The sequence below is a fragment of the Caloenas nicobarica genome, chromosome Z (assembly GCF_036013445.1).
Source record: "Caloenas nicobarica isolate bCalNic1 chromosome Z, bCalNic1.hap1, whole genome shotgun sequence".
Lineage (NCBI taxonomy): Eukaryota > Metazoa > Chordata > Aves > Columbiformes > Columbidae > Caloenas > Caloenas nicobarica.
This window is the reverse complement of record NC_088284.1, coordinates 73,651,381-73,672,945: the sequence shown is the minus strand read 5'-3', so window position 1 is coordinate 73,672,945 and position 21,565 is coordinate 73,651,381. Positions and strand designations below refer to the sequence as shown.

Sequence of the window (21,565 nt, the reverse complement as noted above, 5' to 3'; positions counted from 1 at the left end):
ATGAAATGGGGATTTGCATACTACACATACTTTTTAAAATTCTTAAATTCTTTGAAGGAAAATAGATGAAATTAATTTTTTTGTTTATTTTTAGAGAAAAATAGGGTTTGGGAATCCTTAAAAATTCAGGCTTCTTTTGTATGTTTTTAAGATGTTACTAAACAAACTAGTTCCTTGAGCCTGGAGAATTACTGCTTCTCTGTTCGTTCTTATGGGTGATATAAAGGTACTTTATCACTCTTTATACAAAAATAAAATATTAATTTTTAAAAAAGACACTGAAGACTATTGAGGTTTCAAGGCACCTATGTCTGCTCCCAGAGCATGCAGCTTCCCAAACTTAAAGATGGACCAATCTGCCCAAATCTCAGGGCTGCTCCTGAAATTTTAGAGCTTTCTTGCACTTAGAGCTGTGACCCTTTATATTTGTCCCTTGGGCTCAGTTCCGCTTCTTCTGACAGCTCCTTTAGAAACTGCATGATGAGTTCCTGAAAAACATATTTGTTTTGTGGACATGTGAAAGACATGTTGAAATTTAGGATTCTGATATATTTCATTGGGAGAACTAAGCCGTGACCCTTAGCTCTCTCCATAATCTGGTGGAAAGACATTTGTTGGCATCCACATCTTTCAGTCTGCTATAGTGCCTCAGCAAGTAGGGAGATAGGAGTCACCTGGGAGGCAGTGAGAGAGGATAGAGTAGTACCAGACCTTCACTTTCCATCAAAAGATTTGGCAATGCAACTGGAAATAAGTGTGGGAGCCATGTTAGACAGTAACTCCATTCTGCTGGAGGAATGCATACCCAGTTTGCACAGGTATGCCTGTCAGCTCCAGAATGTCCGTGTCTGTTCAGTTGCCTTCAGCTGACGTGATTCAGTTTTCAGACTTACAAAACTTTTAAACTTTGATGCAATAACAGAAAGGGGAAACAAAAAAATAAAAACAACCACCAAGTTCATAGTTTATGCTTGCAGTAAAATATTTTCTTGACATCGATCCTTCATTAAATGCATATTCATTATTTGGATAACAAAATCTAGCATTTAGAGGAGAAAGCTTTGGTCTCTCAAAGAAAATGGAGTGCTGAGAATTCCTAAAAGCTGTGATGACACCAATAGTGATCTGAGTTCACAGTAATATCCCGAAGTTATTTGTGCCCAAATTGTTTGCAAGACTTTAGAAAACCCCTTTCAAGTGTAATGTAAGACCTTTAGTAGAATGCAAACAAGCCAGCTTTTCCCTACTTTGCCCAGAATAAGACTTAAATAAAAATTGCAGTTTGCTTACTATTTCTGGCCCATTTTTGTGGTCACTTGACCTAACCATTTTCCGTCTCTTTGCATCATGGGTTTGGCTCTGTTTTTCAGCACTGTCTCCCAGACTGAAAGGCCCAGAAATCTGTTCTTTTAGGGAGTGCAGCTCTAGGAAGTCTCAGTCACAGATGACCACAGTGGAGAAAATTATAGCTGCCACTGCCAAGCTATGGTTTTATGTCCTCATTCCCCACAGCTAAGGGCTGACACTGTACATTTCACATGAACAGTCATGGAAGACTAGCTCAGATAAGCTGTAGATAACTTTGAAGACAAAGGCATGTCACCTGCTTTAAGTAAGTGAAGAAAATTCAGGTGCTGTCTGCATTAAACTTCCATCAGGGAGAAAAAATATCCTCAGCAGACAACCGTCTTGGATGGTCTTTGGTAAAGGAAGTCAAGAAGTTCTCCACCCCACTGCAGATGAGACCTGTTGGAGCAGAGGCAGCAAGCGCAATGCTGTTCAGTGTTGGTTCGGTGAAGCAGCGCAGACCTGGGTGTACCTGCAGCTGGAGATGAGACACTGTCCAGTTGACCTGGCAGGGATGAGACACCTTGTTCTGCTCCTACAGAAGCAGACAGTCAAAAAGGGGACCGCAAAAGCTCGGTTGCTAAGACGCAGGCTGCTTCACTTAGCCAACACAAAATGACCAGCAGCTGCACACTTTGTAAAACTGACTCCCCACGGAAACCCAAGAGCCTTAACACCAACCAACTGTTCTGGAGCTCATTCCGATACCTGACTTTTGTCACGGACCATGCCTGGGAGGACAGAGGTGGCACTGATGTCATCCCTCTCCCTGCTTGTACCCAGCAGCTCAGCTGCACTGCCCTGAGCACACACGGGTGCAGCAAGCACGTTCCTCTGAAGAGACTGGAATCTGTGTTCTCCTCATGTGGGACTGCAGAAGAACCACCATGCTCGCAGGCACACCTGGATGAAGCGCTCCCACATCTCACAACCGCTGCACAGCTCTTCCCACCCACCGCTGGTGCCCGGTGTGGATGTGGTCAGGACCTGCCGTGTGCCCACGCTGGTGCTCCGGCTGGAAGATCCCACACGGAGCTGGACAGGGCAGCCAAGCGACAACAGCAGCTGCCGAGCAGCGGCCACTCTCTCCTGCACGCTGTAACTTGGCAGCTCCTCATGCCAGCTCAGCAGCCACTGCAGAACTCCAGCTCCAAGTGAGGACACTAAAGCGTATGCAGAGGGGGAACCCCAGGGAGAGAAACAGATGTGGGGTGGTTTTATTGCGGGAGGTTAAAGAAATACGAAGTGTTTGCTGGGGAGGGAGTGGCCAGCAGCCTGATGCTGGCTGTTCAGAGGCATTTGATGGACACTGTCATCCTCCCCCTCCCGGACTCAAGCTTTTTGACCTCAATCTGAGCCTCTGATCACCTCTGTGCAAGAATAACCATGCTTCCTCTAGACTTCCGCCGTGTGTGCATGTGAGTACTAAAACAAAAACTGCCATATTCAAATAACCTACAATGAAAGGAAGCCAGGGCGAAGAAAAGCTCTTAAGGAAGGATGTTCTCGTCTGTGTTTAGAGGCACAATACATACTGGTGGTATTATGACTCCCATTTCAATGTCCTCCTGCAGCAAGAATAAAAATCTTTTGGCAAAGACTGAGCTGCATGAAGGACTCTCATTGACCCATTTCAGTGAATATTAATGAAAATTAAATACTCAGATTGCAAACTTCTTCCTTACAGTCTCAAAATGTTTAAGTGAGCAGGGTAACATTGTTACTACTTACCACAAAAATGATAAATACCTATAAATATGATTTTTCTATCAATAAGATGCATTTTCTAAAAATCCAATAGCAGCCTTGCCAAAAAGCCAAATAGCTTGAAGCCTCCCACTGCAAAATCAAAGTATCCTCTTCCTCACAATATCTGCTCTTTGTTACAATTAAACAATGAGTTCAAAGCCGGTAGGAGAAGGAACTTTATTTCCAAATTTCTAAAAGAGTAATACAAACAATAGAAAGTAGACAAAATTAAAAACCTATTAAAAAAGTTTGTTGTCCTTGTAAAAGTGTTCTATAAAAAATTGAAGGCAAATCACCAAGCACATTTTAGTAAGCTTTGTGTATTGCAAACCCTGACAAGTGTGCATGCAATTATCTTTTGGTGTCCATGGATTTTTAGTGTCTGTTTGGTCACATTTTAAACATGTCAAGGAAATTCCACCACGGCAGTACCTTTACAAATACAAATTAGAAGTATTACAGATTAGAAGTCTTGTAAGAAACATGCTCGTGCTACACATTGTGCCCAGCAGTTTCTCATATGTGTCATTTATAGACTTCGATGCACTTGAAAAAAAATGTAGTTCGGTCCAGCTGTTGCTAATGGAAGCAAGATTCCCCTGGGACCATTAGTTCAGTACTAACAACATTTAGTTTTATACATTAACAATTCACTTTTTGGATGTTTTATTTTGGAGAAAAAAAAATAGTTTTTACTATCGCTCCAGTGTAACAGTTCACCAATACAGGATTAAGCCATTGGGTAAAAATTCATGTGTTTTTGTTTTCTAAAATGTAAACTTCAAGTAATATTTGTATAGTTAGCATAGTGCAGTAACAATGGTGATGGTTATTAAAAGTATAAGAGTTACATTAAAAAAACTGTAAGAACATTAGCAAAAGATAGTGAAGTACAAATTCAGAAGAGCAAACAGATAAATATCTAGGACATAGTTTTAGCCATTCAAATGTTAGGACACAGAGAGAGACTTTTCTTTTGAAGGAAAGGCAGTTGTTATTCATGTCATGCTTGAAGGCAGCTCTCCAATGACCTTCCCTATAACAGGAAAAAAAAAAGTTTATTAAATGTCATTTTCCTAAGCTGATACATTTATCTTACAAATTATGACACAAAACCTCCTTTGCACTGAAAATTAAAAAAAAAAAGAATAACCACTTTCCTTTGTTGGATGTTGGCACCCTTGAATACCATAAATTTTTTTAATTGGCTTTTTGACTTTGCTTTCATTTTTTATGATCATAAGATAAATAACAATAAACTAGATAATTGATCTATCAGCAAAAGATGACTAAATGACATATTGGACTGAGCTATGAATTTCTCAAAGTATCATAAATTAATCAAACTTGTTTGAAAGAATGTTTCATATCTTGTCTGGATGATCCTAGAAATGCATACTTGAATCCTAGAAATACATACATATACGCACAGAGACACAAAAAAGGTGGAAAGCTGCTCCAGTAACAGAAGAACACATGCAACAGTCACTATGAATTTTATCTTATTTATCTTATCTATGAATTTTATCTTATTTGCAGGAAGAATTAAGGGTAGCACCTAAACTAAGAAAATCTTCTGCTTGTGCCTTCTCCCTGCCTCAAGTTTTTCCAGAAGAGCATCTCATGCTCATTTGTTCGGTCTCTTCAGCTTCGATCCTGTTTAGTCAAACCTATGTAGCAACAATCAAAACCGCGCTACTGATGAGGCACAAGCACATCTGCAAGCTCAGGAACCCTGGCAGCGGGAAGGGGAAGATTTTACAACCGCTTTGTTTTCTTTAAGGGCAGAATTTACACTAGAACATATTCTTTTCACTTTGATAGCACTCTCAAATAAAGAACAGAATTCAGTGGTTCTCCCTCTCTCTGTTGCTTTTTCAGATCTCTAGCAGGAACTATTTTTATTTTTAAAGAGTAACCCCTTCTGAATATCCTAGTTCCACATTTGTTTGTCATGCAAAGGCAACAAGATTGCCCAGCGAAAGTTACGGTGTGATCCTGCCCAAGGCCACCAGCGCACATGGCCCTTCTTCCTCCTGCTGCAATGACTGGTTCTTGCTTAAGCTGTGAGATAGGAATCAGAACACATGCAACTGCCACAGCTTCGTCTTACTTATTCAAGCTGGGTACGTGACTGGTTTTTGTATCTGGCTGTGTCAAACACAGCTGTGGGTCACACACAGTTTTTACTGTTTTGGATGCTGCTAATTACCCTAGAGCTGCTCAAACACAAAAACTAACCAAACAAAAACAACTCATAAACAAAACACCTCTAGAAAGAGCTGTAGGAAAGAGACATGCTTCAACTGCCACACTTGAAAGAAACGGAAAACAATTTGTAGAGCCAGCGGGGAAGTGGTGAACACTTCACTACCAAGAACTCGACATTCAAACAACTATCACCATGTGCTCTTGTCCCTCCTGGGGCTCGAGCTTCAAATCAGAGTTGTTGTCGTGGTATCTGTGACTTTATTACCTGATTTCAGAGTAGAGCACAGGATCGGGGTTCTCGGAAGGGATTGCTCCCTGCAGGAACCCCAACAAGCAAGGCATCTTTGCAGGCATTTTGCATACAGTACTGCTGGAGTTCTGCAGCTGCCTGAGAGACCTGGGTAAAGGAGAAAGAAAAACAAATCCAGAGAGGAAATTAATTCATTCACAAGCATCCATTAGGCATTTCTTCCTGGATAATCATTATCAAACAGAGCTGGAGAGCAGCCAAATCAGCTCTTGGATTTGAAAGCGCCAAGTCAATCAGCACAGACACATGTTTAGGAAGCTCTGATGAAATACACATTAAATATTATGCCAGTGATGGGCCAGAGGAGTGTAGAGGACTGAGGTGCAAGTGCGATGGAATCTGCCCTCATTAAAATGCACAGTGCTGTGACCACAATATTTTCCAGTGTACTGTACTATTTTCAGGTTTATATTTGAACTCTTATATCCTCAGATAATTTATAAAAAGCATTTTCATATCCAAACTGTTAAGCAACAACAAGCATAATAAGGCATGAAAACAAAAAGATGAGGATGAAAAGCTTTTAAAGACCAAATTGCAACCTTCCTCTGGCAGCAAAGTGAGGGCTTCAAGTCACAGTCCAGCCCCCCAAGAGGACAGTCCAGAGCTGCAGAACAAGGTGCAGAACGCAAAGGGAAGAGGCCTCCAGCACTCAACTCCCCGGGTCTCCCTATGGATGGCAAGTGAGTCGTGTGCCTGTATTTTTAAAGTAAAATGTAGGGGAATTCCCAGTTTCTCAGACACTGCTAACAGCTGCAGGGAACTGTCAAAAATCAATGCTATCTGCTACATTTTTTACAAAAGGAAATACTGAGCATATTGGTGGGAACACAAGTTCCCCTCTGCCTTCATTACAGAACTCCTGAAATACCTGTTTGTTTTCTGACACAACTTTGCAGTCTTGCCAGCAGAGGAATGAGATAATGGCCAGAAGGACCATCCCCACTTCCCAGCCTCCTGATTGAAGGCGCCACCCTGGAACTCTGATGGGATTTTGGTTCTGGGCAATCCCATCTAACAGCATTGGGAAGGATGCGGGAAATCTGGCCTAGTGTGCTCTTCATTTGCTCTTTCACTGCTGTCCTGCTCACCGCCTCCCAGCTCTCCTCTATGACATTCATCCTGGAAACTGCCCAACTTTACCCAGCAGCTGTCAGCATTTCAGGGAGTTGATAAGAGCACCATTTTCCCACAGCCTCACAGGTTCTCTTGAGCAGAGTACAGAGAGGAGCACCCGCAGCAAGGATCCCTCCTAGTCAGTGGGATTTGTCACTCCTCCTTTCCTTGAGGACAACCTCCTTCTGGAGGCTGCAAAGGTCTCCCACCCTGCCCAGCCCCTTGGGCCCCGGCACATTAACACTCCCACCTCAACTATGGTGCTGACCCCTTGCTGGTACCTGACTGTGCCACACGGGGACGTGCCAATGCTGATCAGACCAAGGCTGCCTGGAGCTTTTTCTGGGGAAAATGAATAGCAAGTCACTCAGGGCATGGCTTGCCCTAAGAGCACAGCACAGTCAGCAGTTCCTCACTGCATCTCCTTGCACTTTGCTGCCAAACTGGCAGCCAAGAGGGACCGGTGTCCTGGGTGCACCCAGCACAGCATGGCCAGCCGGGCAGGGAGGGGATTGTCCCGCTCTGCTCTGCACTGGGGCGGCCTCACCTGGAGCACCGTGTGCAGGGCTGGGGACACAGGGTAAAAAGGGTATAAAGCTGCTGGAGAGTGTCCAGAAGAGGCTACAAAGTTGGTGAAGGGTTTGGAGAGGAAGCCGTATGAGAAGCAGCTAAAGTCACTTGGTTTGTTCAGCCTGGAGTAGACTGAGAGGAGACCTCATGGCGGCTACAGCTTCCTCACAGGGGGAGGAGGAGGGGCAGGTGCCAAACTCTTCTCTTTAGCAACCAATGACAGAAACCAAGGGAATGGCAGGAAGATGTGCCAGGGGAGGTTCAGGTTGGACATCAGGAAAAGGTTCTTCACCCAGAGGGTGCTGGACACTGGAACAGGCTCCCCAGGGAGGTGTCACGGCCCCAAGCCTGACAGTGTTCAAGAAGAGACTGGACAACGTCCTCAGACACACGGTGTGACCTGTGGGGTTGTCCTGTGCAGGGACAGGAGTTGGACTCGATGATCCTTGTGGGTCCCTTCCAACTCAGGACATTCTGTGATTCTATGAAACAGTGCAAAACGTACTGAGCTGCATAAGTCCTGGTGCTCACAGAAGGATACACACCTGATTTTTGGCATCTGTGTGAGAGATACCTTTACAGCAGCAGAATGTTGTTCTAGGACAGATTTGCCTACTCTTTAGACCTACTTATACCCCTAGAACATTCTTCACTCCTCCACTTCACACAGAAGGTACAAGGGTTTCTGCCATATTTCATCACAGGACAAACACGCTCCCTGCAGCAGCCTCCTGTGTGCAAGATGTGTGTGGGTACTTCTTTCCTACTTAGTTTCCTCTTTCTGAAAATACTGTTCCTGTCTGCTTTTCTAGCTAAAGGGTAAACAAAATCACCATTGGAACTGTGTAGTATTGGATGTATTTTTAAAAATCCTTTCATATCCAGCTCCCATCTGAAAACACATTGTCTACTTCAAGTAGCCAAAACAACATTTTCTCCTGTCTCAGTGTCTGCTAAAACTGATCCAAATGGGGTTTCACCAGCTGAATATATTCCTCACTGGTTTTAGACTGCATGTCAAGAAACTCAGATGACACTTTTTATAAGACACATTTTTAATCATGCATTTCATTTGCGCAATGGCACTAACAGGTTCCTGGAACAGCAGAGCTGCACACAATGCTGCAAGATGAGACTGAGGTCTCACCAAGGCCAAGCCTCCCTGACGTACGAGCAAATCCATAATAAATATGTAGCCTTGAGAAGTCCAGCTCCAGAATATGTTACTGCCACAAAGTAACCTCCAATAAACTACAAACTATATTTTTTACACCCCACCCAAAAAAACAACAGGGAAAGGCTGTATGCCTAAAAACGAACAGGAACAGAGATCCAGGCTGTTGCTGGCGGTATAAAGCAACAGAAATGTTTAGTCAATCATTTCTGTGTGAAACAATATCCCTCTTGCCACAAAGAGCCTCCATTTCTACTCTGCATTGTGCCATCTCACGGATTCCCACACATCATTGCAGTGATAAACCACAGTTACTTTTGATGAATCAAACATCTGCTGACTCAGTATTTGCTTATAAAATTTAGTATCATTAATGAATTGATCAGGGTGATGTCCAAATGCTACAGTGGTTTCATCCTGCAATAGACACTTCAAATTTTCAACAGCTCAGAACAGGAATAGTGACAAAAGGTATTTTAAATTATTTTTAAAGCAATAAGCGAGGTTCCTGCGGCTCAATATACTAGCACTGTTGTCAGACTAAGGAAGCTGCTGTTTCATGACTGCCTAGAGAAAAATGGTGATGATGAGGGAATAGGAAAGGAATAGGAAATACAAATTAATTTGCTCTTCATCACAGCCTGTGCTGGATTTTGTGTATGGCTGGAAAGAGTCGACTTCCCAAAGCAGTTGTGGACCCCAACACATGCTGGGAACCAAGAGCTGTCGTGGATGCATCTGCATGGGTGAATCCGGTCTGCCAGGGCAAAACCAAACCGGATCTCGGGAGCTGGCAGATGACAGCACTGCCTCGCTAGCCCGTCTTTGTCTGGAAGTCTGCAAGCAGAAGATGCATGCATGCGTAGAAAATTGCCAGCTTTCCCCCAGCGTGTCAGCTGGTACCAAACAGACCGCCCCTCCCTGCAAACCCGCCAGCGCTCAGAGCCGGGGGAACTCGGCTGCTCCCGGCTAGGGAACTGCCCTCGATTATCGTGCTCGCTGGTGCAGAACTAACCCGGCGCTGCTGCATTATTTATCACAGCTCCTTCCAGCAGAGAAAGCCACTGAACCCCACCGCGGGCACCCCTCGTCGCCCTCCCCCCGACTCGCTCCCAGGGCGGGCAACGCGGACAAAGGGGAAAGAAACGGCAGGAGCAGCTCGTCCGCCCACTCCCGCCCCGGGGTGCGCACCCCGCTCACCTTGATCCTCTCCACGGCCGCCTCCAGCCTCAGCTGCTCCACCAGCCGCTGCATGGTGCTCAGGCTGCCGCCCGACGACATCCCCGGCCGCCGAGGGACGGACGGACGCACGGAGGGAAGGAAGGAAGGAAGGAAGCAGCGGAGCGGAGCGGCTCGGCTCGGCTCGGCCTGGCGCGGATCAACCCGCCCCCGCGGAGCCGCCCCGGGGAGTGGCCGCAGCCGCCCCGGCACCGCCCCGGCCGCCACAGCTGATCTGGGGATAGAAAATCCCGCTGGTTAAAATAGGACAGGAAGAAGAAGAAGAAGAAGAAAAAAAAAAAAGAAAAGGTGAAAAAAAGGGGGGAAAAAAAGAAAAAATATAAAAATTAAGAAAGTAGGAAGGGGAGAAAAAGGGGAAAGGGTGGTGTTGTGTTTTGATAAGGATCATGGCCAAAACCATTGTGGCAAAACTAGTTCCTGCAGCCCCAGGACTCGGGAGATGACACATTCAGTACAGGATGAACTGCGATTTACACATCAACGACAAGCTAAGGAGCCACAGCCCAGGCCGACTGACCCATACCAGAGGTGGGGGATGTGCTGGAGGGCACACAGCTCCATCTTCTGGTATGCCCGGCTTGGCACACGAAGGAGAAAAGCTGAGACCCTTCAACGTGGCCCGGGACTTGTCCAGACTTGTCGATCTTTCGCAATCGCCCCTTCCCCCCAGACTTTCCGTTACTCGGAGAGCTATAAAAAAGCTCACCTAAGACAGCACTGGTAGGGAACCCACCACCCTGAGGACCCTCCGCGCACCAGCCTCGCCGCGGGAACTGGACCAGAAACCCGAGGACGCTGCGCTCCTGAACTACAAACCCCAGCACCCTCGTCGTGGGACACTGGAGGCCACACATCATCATACACCACGCTGCGGAGTCGTAAAAGTGGTTGGATCACCCTTTCCTTTCTTCTTTTCTCTCTGCTCTCTCCTTTTCTCTATATCCCTACTTCTTTGTCTTGCTTTCCGTAAGTGGTGATATATTACTCTCCCTATCTCTTATACCTTAGTTTTCCTTCCCTCTCTACCACTCTCTTTCTCTCTTTTTCCTTTTGAACATATAAGAGTAACATCATCTTAAGCTCTGCTGTTGGATTCTTGTCAAGTTTTGTGTTATAGCTACTAATGATTGCCAATACATTGCTTGTAGGACCTTTTGCTGTTAAGGTGTTGATAAGTTCTGTGATACCATAAAATATTTTTGCCAAGCCACTATTCACTATAACTAGTATTCCAACACGTACTTTTAGTAAAATTCATAATTGAATTGGACCCCTGGAGTGATTGTCTGCCATCCACTTCACATAGCCGTGCAGAATTACCCGGAGTTAACTCACACCTGGTCTCATCTGTTGAGTCAGGGCGTGTGTCACGGTCAGAGTTAACTCATCCCTCATCCCATCTGTTGGGACGGGACACGTGGGGAAAGGAGAAAAAGACGGAAAAAAGTAAAAAACGGGGGCTAAAGAGGGGATTGGGGGAAAGGAAAAAAGCAAAAAGGGTAAAAAATGGGGGAAGGTGAACAAAAAGGGGGAAGGTGAAAAGGGTGGGGAAAGAGGAGAAAAAGGGGGAAAAAGAGAGGCAAAGGGGGAAAAGAAAAAAAAAGGTTAAAACAAATAAAAGGTTGCTCCTGAACAGCTTGCAAAGGTTGAACTAACAGCCTGCCCTGCCCACAGGCAGCTGTTGGGCTCAAACTGCTCTGCCGCTGCTGCCAGGGTTGCTGGGTCCCCCCTGCACTGTTTGTCACTTCTTCATGAGTGACCATGAATAATTAACTTGACTTTTCGGTGTGGTTTTGCCAGCCATCAGTTTGCTGGCCTGTTAAAAAGCTGTCAGGATGAAGCTCATAGCCTCGAATGATTGCTCAGAACATAGCGACAAACAGCCATGGACATGGTTGAGCCTCTATCGAACTTCAGCATGGTCATGGAGAAGACTCATGCTGAATGTGAAAGGCCCTGGCTCTGCACACATTGTGCATATTGAGTGAAATGCATGTTTCACCTTAGATAAACTATGTATTCAAAAGTACGTACACACAACAAAACAGACACAGTTATTTGGAAAAAAGTGAATAGGAGGCGAGGTGGTTCTTCTCCAAGATCCTATTACCTTGACACACTTTTTCACACAAAGATCTCACTGCTACCCAGTCCCAGCAGTACTTGTTCATGCAAACACTTTGGTCATTTTCAGTGGCATTACCAGCTGTAGTATTGTAACTCTCAGCAGTTTCATTCCTGCTTTTTTTTTTTCTTACATATATTTACTTGCTTTGTCAACTTAATTTCATGATAAATTAGGGCCTGAAAATTTATGCCCAGAAGACAGACATCGTTTACAACTACAATGAGACATTAGGCTAGAAATGTTCATCAGCCTTGGCTAATGAGGTGTCACCACAATGCTGACAGCTTTGTAGATACACCAGTTTTTTCTGTCCTTCACCACAGAGATGTTGCTGCAGTGTCACTGCTCAGTGAACTTTTTCTGCAGGCCATGAGTTTATGCCCATGCCTGGTTATTTTCAAAGGGCTCATATGTCAAGAAAAGAGGTAACTGTGAGTTGGCCCAGCAGAACAGCTCATTTCCAGCAGCCTGTACAATACTTGCTAACTTTCCCTTCTCCACTCAGTCAGTATCAGACCACGGTTTCACAGAGGCATGACACAGTTCTGTCCTTCCCCAGGGACTGCCCTTCTGCTGCACTGATTTCTTACTGTACTGTCAGGTCAGGAAATTAATCCCGATTAGAACTAACCTGGGCAAAAAGGGAAAACAGATATGTGTTTTGACTGTTTATTTGTATAACCCAGACACTTGTCTTGGGAGGGAAAGGATGGAGCAAAATGGGGCACAAGGGCAAGAGCAGCAGAGCTTTTAGCCCATGAAACTGTGGCCACAGGTTTAGATCCTCTTGCATGCACTTGCATAGTTCTTTCCCAGGTATAACTGTCTTACCTAATAATCAACAGCATTTTACTTGTGCTTACCTTTATTCCCTTTGTTTCTATCACAGCAACTTAATATTTCCCCCTTCTATTCTCACAGAAGGCTGACTTGTCTTTTGGGGGATGAAGCAGCAACACATCCAAGCTGTGAAGGTCTTCGTAGTGATCAATGAAAGCAAGCACAGCTTATTCTAGATACCTTCTTTAACAAGTTTTAGATTTGAATTGACCATTAAATATAAAGTGAATTAAGTTTATAGCTGCACTACACGCAGCAGAGATGCAGGACAAATCTAGCAGTCCCTCTTCAGTTTTACTAACACACACAGAAGTTAGCCATTTAGTATAATACTACTAGCATGCTTCTGAATATGTAACACTTCAAATAGAAAACTGAGATGGGACTCCAAGAACCAGTGAAAGCTAAAATAGCAAAAGACGCTCAGAGAACAGTAACTCTTCCTCAAAGAATGAGGACGGGTCACCTTTGCAGAATCAGAAATGTCTCTCTTCAAAACTTTAAAACTTTTAGCTATTGTGGGTTTTGGCAGTAGCCAAGTTCAAGAACTTCTCTCCCAGAACCAGTCTCCAAAGAAGCCAGCTAACCTAGCACTGTTTTCAGCAGAAACACTTCTGAGGAACTTGCTTTTACAAATGTGACAAGTGACAGGAGAGGCCTGATCTGGCTAAGCTCCACACCTGACCCCTCCCCACTAAAATTCCTGAATAGAAATATGGTAACAGAACCCCTTTTACCAGCAAATCATGCGAGTTCTGACCTGGGCTGCGTTGCAGAGGAATATGCAGTGTGCTGTTGTGAATTATTTATTCTAAGTATTCTGAAGTCTGACCAGAAGGGATAAACATGAAGAATAATTTATATTTAGAATTTAAAAGAAATTCAGAATGTATATTACATAAACTTTTATTTACATAAGGCATCAAAATTGCCCTTTTAAACAAAAGGGTCGTTTTCCCTTTTACCAATACTTTGGTGAAAGAAATGTCACATTTAGTAGACTAAAATTCACTGGTACACTTGCTCGGAACGAGCAGGTATAATCCAACATACAAGATGAAAAACCAAACACAAAATATCTAAGCATACTATTTCATTAATCACTCTGTAGAACAAAGAATTAAGGCTTGTTTGCATCACGATGATCATCAATCATGCATCATTTATTCCCACCAATAATAAAATTCATTTCCAACTGCAGCAGGAATAACAAAAGAAGAAGTCTGGTATAATCCCCATGTTGTCTACATCAAAAAACAATTTGGCATCTTAGAAATTAGATTGAAGAGTAGGGGGAAAGGGAGAGGAAAACAGAAAATGGCCCTTGCTTCAGAATCCTTTACAAGCATTTCCAGTGTCCATTTGCAGGAACCCTTCAGTTTAAAATGGAAAAGCAGGACTTTCAAGGACTGATCTAAAAACATTTTCAGAAAGACTAAAGTTACAGTTGCATTGATCATGAATATGAAATATGTAGAGAAAATACATTGTTTGGAATTATGAATTCCACACTGAGATCCCCAAGTAAATGGCATATATACATTGAGCTGAGCTGTTTAATGTCTGACTTATAAAAATGGTAAACCTGTAATATTTTTCGGCCTGATTTAATAATTCCTGAGTTTTAGATCACTGCTGAGACACAGCAGACAAAACTCTGAAAGATGTAGTGAAAAGATTTGCAAATCACTTTCAGCGTTAGCACAGATCTTGTTCAGCAACTTTCAGTCATCAATAAAAGTCAGTCTTCCAGGTCCTTCATTTTTCATCCACCTCCGATACCTCTTCCATCGGGGATCCATGGCCATCTTCTTCTTTAACTCCTCCTCTTGTTCTCTTTTATAGATCTGACAGACAGACAAAAGTTTTTAATAAGGTTGAAGAAATGGGTGAAGTGAATCTCAATGGGGGTGTAAGCATTTGTAGTTCAACCATTTGCCACATTATTGCTTTTACAGAAGACTGAGTTACAATGTAGAAGCAGACCATGACCAACACAAAGTGTAAGGGTCCCTCCAGCTCAGATGGTGCTGCAAGCTCCAGAACGTTGTTGTTGTTTTGTTGTGGTTTTTGTTTCTTTGTTGGGGGTTTTTTGGGTTTTTTGTTTTGTTTGGGGGTTTTTTTGTTTTGTTTTTTTTTTTTTTTGCTAAAGAACTAGATGCTCATGCGTTCAGCAAAATAACATTTACAGTAAAGAACTGCTAATGCTCAGAAAGCCAGATTTTAAGTCCCTTCTCAGCACACATACAGTTGAATGCAGTTGTTCAGCTCCTCGCTTTAGCTGTTTTCCCATTTCAAAGTCATGGTCTGGATAGAATACTGCTGTGGAAATTTTAATTCCCAATTAAGTTTCTCAACTAAGAAATGGTGTCATTGTAATGAAAACTACAATTACTAGCAAAGTCAAGTATCTAAAAAAAGCAACAGCATCTGCATTTTTATTCTGGAAGGCAGTTTCTGTCGATAAAGCCAGTATAAATCTCAACAGCATACAGGTTTATGTCATCTCAGTGTCATCTGACTTCTTCCCAGAAGGGAATTAAATTTAAGGTTCTTCTATGCATGAACAAACTTTTTAAAATATTATAGATGGCTTTATAAATACACCAGCTTGATGGTCAGTGATCATGGAGGTTTTACAAATCTTTAGGAAAGCAACAGAGCGAAAAAAAAATATTGTGGAGAACCACGGTGTATCTGTGTATTAAATTATTGGTCTTTCCCATCCTAAAAGGACAATGAAAAACTGAACAATATGCAGATATGCATCTCCAATGATCAAAGAACAGAGAAGCTTTTGGGGAGAAACACCTAAGCATATTTTTCAACATACAAAAGACATGAGTTTCAAGTAAGCATATGGTAGTGGCACACAGGAACACAGGTAGCAAGAGAAGAGAGAATAAAGCATGATTATTCTCCATTTCCAATAATAAAAGAACGAGCAGGTGTTTGGGTGGCTTCAAAAAAACCATCTACTCATATTGCTAAACTCATGACCAGATGGTACAGCAGACACTGAAAGTTTCAATGCATTCAAGAAGTGACTAGATAAGAGATAAGTTTATTAAAGAAAAACTCATTAAAGCTATTACCTACAAAGACAGAATTTCCTTTTCAGGAAGTGTCAAAGCTACAAATTATACTGGATAAATATTGCTATATAGGTGCAACTTTCATGTATTCTTCACCAAAAATCAACTGCTGGCCACCACAGGAGATGACTTATGACTAAACAGGCTTCACACTGGCAAATACAGCTCTTTCATATTCAGCTCTTTTATACCACTAGTTAGAAATAGCATGGAACCCAAACCATGTCCCTTTTTCTCTACAACAGGATATCCATGCTATCTTATTCCATATAACGTGGGCTTTAACTGGTAACATTACTCAATCTTTGGACTTCCAGATTGTTTTCTAGCAAACCCATCATAATTCAACAAGAATGTATACCTGTCAGCTGATATTTTCCTTACATTAGCATCAACTTTACTATTTTCCTCTTCTAGTTTCTAGATTAATCCACCTTTGCCTACTTTTAAAGAAGCATTTTCTTATCTTTGGTGCCCTGACAGCAGCAAAGGCAGTTCTGCCACCATCCCATTTCTTTTCCCAGCATATGCAGAACAGTGGCAACAACTGCTCTTCCCCTTGAGCAGGCCAAGTTCATATTCTCAGTTTCTCTTCTAAAACCCTCCCCTCCAGATGGCCCACAGATGAGGTTCTGTGGAACAAGGAAAGCATTTTGTCAATCTGTCATCCCAAGTCATTCTGGACTGAAGTTCCATGCTGTGGCTAATGTTCCTTCACTGCTCTCACAGAACACTTAAAAAAAAATATTACGTATCGACTATTTAGTAAGCAGCTGTCCACGGCAAGAGCAAGTTGTATCCAATGGTATTTCATCAACCACCTTTACTTGAATAGGTACAGAGCACAGGTATAGAGCACAGCAAGAACAGTTCCTGACTCACCGACGACCAAAGGATAATCAAGGGACAGTTTAGAAAAAAATGAGCTAAGAATTAATGGCTTAAACCGCTAATGAAACAGGAGTTTCAGATGATCCAAGTAATCCTTATTACAAATTATTACTGTTGGGAGAACAGTCTCCAATCTACTGTATTAACTTTGACCTACCACATTGTTGTAAGAATGCCTTTCATCAGATTCAACAAAATCTTGTACACACAGATTCCCTGACAACCACAGGTGGACATCCCCTGACCAAGCAAATCCCTTCTTATATCCATGGAGCTGTTGTCTACCTGTCCATGAGCATAACAAGTTGAAGAAAACATAATGAGTGGCTGTCTAACTGTTTTCAGTTCAGAAAGCAATAGCTAAAATTGAAACAATGCTTCACATGGCCCCATCCCAAGCACCTTCACAAAACAGCTGTTCTTAGCCTGGATAACTAACATCAGCTTTACCAACAGAGATACCCACCTCATAGTTTTCTCGTATCCACAGCTGCCGTTCCAGAAAGGTCTCTTTTTGATGATCTTCTAGGCTGTCAAACTGAGACTGAGACATCTTCATGTACCTTCGTATGATATACAGCTTCTCTTCTACACCATACTCTTGCCCTTTAATAGTGAAACAATAAATCCACCAACAGTACCAAACTATGTATTTGCACAAGTAAAAAGGGGCGAGAAGGATCTGAAATAGAAGGATATCATATATCTTGGGCTTCTGATAACCGCCTTTTATATCTATTTTATTTTTAATAATGTCTTTGATGATTTCTTCCTCTTCTTCACGAATTTCTTCTTTAGACCGCCTGTTCTTGCCTTTTTCTTTAGTCTTGTTGAGTAAACCTTGTTGCCTGGCAATCTCAGTAGCTTGTATGCGGTATTTTGGCACTGTAGCTAGGTAGTTGATAGCTTCGTTGTAACTACTCCACCAGCTGAAGAACTGTAATTGAAGAACAGTGAAAGTAAATACCGTGTTTTTATAGAGACACATTCCTACTTGGAGGTTTGCCAGGGAAAAAAAATAATGCTGTCATACACCTTTAACCACAATTACATTACAGCAAGGGTAAAAACTGAAGGTAACAGTAGTTCTGCAGTATTACTGAAGCTACAATTACTCCTCCAAATTTAGTAAGGCACCTGGAAAACAGATACATAGATGTATAGCTCACAGCAATATATAGTGATGAAGAAGGACAAGCAACTGTTAGATTGGTTTTGTTCCTGGAAAGATGGTAATCTCCTGAGGCTAAAGGCCAGGCTGTGCTGGACATTCTCAGAAGCCCCCTTGGGATTTATAAATAAAGTAGCTGGTATACAAACATTTCATTATAAAATTGTTACCCATTTAAAATAGTTAATTAAACATAGACTAAGTACGTTAAAATCTCATTAGTCTGACAGACTTCACAAGATTCAACATCCCTTTCTAATCTCCAGCCACCCTCTGAATTTCAATGGGAAAAACAAAAACAAAACAACCAAAGCCAAACAACAAACCAGAAATATAGGTGGCAGAGGTGAACATGTTTTATAGAGGCAACTTTAAAACAGAAGAAGGACTTCGCATGGTTCACCAAGACAAAAGACACACACATACAAGTTATACAACTTTAAGAAAGGTCAAGAAGCAGAAACAACAGAAAGCAAGAGAAAGGCAAGTCAGTTTACATGGGATTTGCAACCATCTGGCAGCTGGACTGCAGGAAAATTAGTATCTCCACTTCCACCCAGAATCAGAAGTGAAATGAAACTCTGCCATTGGAATTTAGTCTGAAGACAAATTAAGTATTTGGCTGCATATGTCATTGGGATTTATTATTCCAAGCTCTCAAATTCTGATAAATGTATTTTTGTTTTAACTTCCAATACCCCTCTAAATAAGTGACATATCTGCACCACAGAGTAAGCTGCATCTTAATCTCTTAAACTTTTGGGCTATTTTTAGTGATGTTTTGAACCAGTAATCTAACAGATGGTAAAAGAGTCATGCATCTTCTTCCACTTAAATATTTGTCAGCAGTAGCACAAGTTTTCTCATCTACAACACAGGCTGTTTTCTTGACCTTGGAACCACCACCTTCAAAGCAAACTTCACTGAACTCAATTCACTTCTCCCCTTACTTCACTGTGGTGTTTAAAACACACTGCAATGTATGACTCACACATTGGAAAACTGATATTCCCTCCTGTCATCTGAAACGAGCCTTGAATCTAGTTCGCAATTAGTCTGGTTTTTGAAAAATTATTTATGCAGCTTCACAGACTGACTAAAGCTTATTTGGAGCAGTAGCCCAGCCTGTGCTCTGGAACAGGCTATTCTCAGCCTGTCATGAAGAACTAAGTATCTGCTTTAAGAAAGCTGCACTTGTCTCTATGAAATATCCTACCATTAAAAGAAACTAATCTCTGCCTTTGTCCAAGGTCACAAGGGCAGCCAAAAATCTGCTCAGTACATCCTGACTTCAGATTTGTGACAGGCACCATGCAGAAGTTTACCCCAGCAGACAGGAACAGTTCTCCTCACTGACACTGTTTGAAGCATGTTACAGGAGCTGCAGACACTTATCTTCCCATTCAGAAACTCACCACTGAGCAGCGTCATGTAAACATGAAATCTTACCTGAAACACGGAGATGGCACACACCGTAACTAGAATCACTATTCTGACGTCCACTTTCGGTGCCAGTCTCCTGCTGTAGTAGTGATAATAATGCCTGTAATACTCTTCAGGATGATCCAGCATGTAGTCATAATCTTTTCGTGTCTCTTCATCCTGCAGGATGAGATGAAAAACATGCATAGGTTCAGATTCCTGTTTTCACTGACTCTCTTATAGCTGTGTTTCACATCTCATTAATGACCACGCTGCTATAAAATTTGCAATAGCCCGACCAAGTATGAAGCACACAGGAAAATCTTTGGTCCTTTTCTCAGGGGACCTTTTCCTCTTTTTAGGGACATGGTTTAGTGCTAGAGTTATGTTATGGTTGGACTTGATGGTCCTGAGGGTCTCTTCCAACTGAAATGATTCTATGATTCTCAGTTAATTTGTTCTCACACTCATCTACCCACACACATCTGACACGTGGTCTTAAATGCTTGAGCGCGCACTGCATGAAGACATTTAATACTGAAATTAAGACAGGCAAGTGAAATCCACATAATAAGCACTTTTAACTTCAGAATGCAAAATCCAGATGGACAAGAGTTAATAAACATCACTCAGGGAAAGATTTTCAGATGAAGAACGTATTAAGAGATTGTTGTACAAATCTTTTAGAATTAGCTTACAGGGCTGTGGAATCTGTCCAACGAAAGGCTGTTTCAAAACCTCATTGTTCTCATCTTCTCTGAGTCTTTCTCATTTACACCCATGCAATTAAGAGATGAGAAATTTAATTTTGTCAGCCTCAACTGCATTCCTCTCCTACCCCCCAAAAAGTCCCTTTTTTCCTCCCTCACGGCTTTAAAACACTTACAGGTTTCTTTCTTCCATTCCCGAGTTGCATCTTTGCCAAGCCACATATATTTTGCCTTGATAAGCCTCCCTTACAGACCCCATATGCTACTCAAGTCACTCTTACTTTTTTATCTCAAGGCATACCTCTAAGATAAAGCCCAGCTGGTTCACTTTAAATACAAAGGGATCTTCAAAAGCACCGTATCCCTTCCATGCGCTCTTGGACTGGCTATTGAAGAAGGTTTAAGGCTTTTTTCCCCCTCTCTGACTGCTGGTAGGAAGCAAGCTGGCTGAGTCCACACAAAGGAACACAAAACCGATGCTGCAGAGCCTGCCGCGATGCACACAAGTGTGAACCTGAGAGGTTCTGTTCCTGCCCCAGGGAAAAGACACCTGTGAGGTGTGCACAGCCAAAGCTGGGCAGAACCCCCATGTTCAAGCCAGATTTGATGTACGCTTCAGAGGCAGATGCAGCTGCCGAGCAAAATTTGGAGGGGATTATACACCTTTCAGAGGTATTTTTAAGGCCACGATTTTTCTTCTCGCAACAATGCAATTGCTTAGTTTTGCTTCCTGCAGTTAACACGCGAGCTGCCCATAGAACGGTTTGGGTTGGAAGGGACCTTCAAAGCTCATCTAGTCCAACCATCCTGCCTGATCTTCACCCAGCTCAGGTTGCTCAGAGCCCCGTCCAGCCTGGCCTGGGATGTCTCCAGGGATGAGGCATCCACCACCTCTCTGGCCAACCTGGGGAGTGTTTCACCACCCTCAGTGTAAAAAACTTTTTCCTCATGTCCAGCCTGCATCTCCCCTCCTTTAGTTTAAAGCCACCGCCCCTTGTCCTACCGTCCCCGTCCTTCCTACAGGCCCGCAGGCGCCGACGGGTCCCGAAGGCACCAACAAAGCGCGCGGCCACACGCGTGTCCCGCCGGCGCAGCCCCGGCCCCGCGCCCCCCGAACCGAGGCCGCCGAGGGAAGCGGCAGCGCGGGCAGACGCGCCCTGCCCGCCCCGCTCCCCGCCCGGCCCCCCGGGGCGGCCCCTCCGCTGTCTCTTACCGGAGCGGCTGCGGCCGCGGCGGCGGTCCCGCTCTCTCACCTTGAGGGTTTCGTAGGCGGTGGCGATGAGGAGGAACTTCTCGTGCGCCGCCTGCGCGCCGTCGCCGCCCGGCGCGGCCGGCTCGCCGCGGTAACGGTCGGGGTGGTACTTGCGGGCCAGCTGCCGGTAGGCGCGGGCGATCTCCGCCTTGCTGGCCTGCCGGCTGACGCCCAGCACCTCGTAGCAGACGCGCCGCCCGCAGTACAGGCCCTCCGTCAGGCCCCGCGCCGCCCGCGGCAGCAGCACCGCGCACAGGGACAGACACAGCAGCCACCGACGGCCCGGGCCCGCGGCGCCGCCCGCCGCCATCTCACCGCCGACACCGGGGCCGCGCCGCTC

General features: G+C 43.7%; 2 protein-coding genes across 2 annotated transcripts; both read right to left on the bottom strand.

The window, feature by feature from the left end:
• Window positions 1-3,259: 3,259 nt before the first annotated feature.
• On the bottom strand, window positions 3,260-9,834 carry GNG10 (G protein subunit gamma 10). The gene is made up of 3 exons (XM_065656149.1): window positions 9,678-9,834; window positions 5,573-5,704; window positions 3,260-4,132 (listed from the first exon to the last, which is right to left on the bottom strand). Exons 1-2 carry the CDS (start codon window positions 9,756-9,758, stop codon window positions 5,579-5,581), a joined length of 207 nt encoding a protein of 68 aa, XP_065512221.1. The 5' UTR covers window positions 9,759-9,834; the 3' UTR covers window positions 3,260-4,132; window positions 5,573-5,578.
• Window positions 9,835-13,611: 3,777 nt separating this feature from the next.
• DNAJC25 (DnaJ heat shock protein family (Hsp40) member C25) lies at window positions 13,612-21,565 on the bottom strand. The gene is made up of 4 exons (XM_065656148.1): window positions 21,227-21,565; window positions 19,291-19,443; window positions 17,137-17,607; window positions 13,612-14,531 (listed from the first exon to the last, which is right to left on the bottom strand). The coding sequence occupies exons 1-4, from the start codon at window positions 21,533-21,535 to the stop codon at window positions 14,409-14,411; spliced, it is 1,056 nt and encodes a 351-aa protein (XP_065512220.1). The 5' UTR covers window positions 21,536-21,565; the 3' UTR covers window positions 13,612-14,408.

Bases quoted from the DNA above. Each gene is read 5' to 3' on its own strand.
- DNAJC25 (XM_065656148.1), bottom strand. From the start codon at position 21,535: ATGGCGGCGGGCGGCGCCGCGGGCCCGGGCCGTCGGTGGCTGCTGTGT. The intron at 17,608-19,290 runs GTAAGATTTCAT...CTTCAATTACAG, and splicing joins GTGCCATCTCCGTGTTTCAG to TTCTTCAGCTGGTGGAGTAG. The intron at 14,532-17,136 runs GTGGGTATCTCT...TCTGTCTGTCAG, and splicing joins GGATACGAGAAAACTATGAG to ATCTATAAAAGAGAACAAGA.
- GNG10 (XM_065656149.1), bottom strand. From the start codon at position 9,758: ATGTCGTCGGGCGGCAGCCTGAGCACCATGCAGCGGCTGGTGGAGCAG. The intron at 5,705-9,677 runs GTGAGCGGGGTG...TCCTTTACCCAG, and splicing joins CGGCCGTGGAGAGGATCAAG to GTCTCTCAGGCAGCTGCAGA.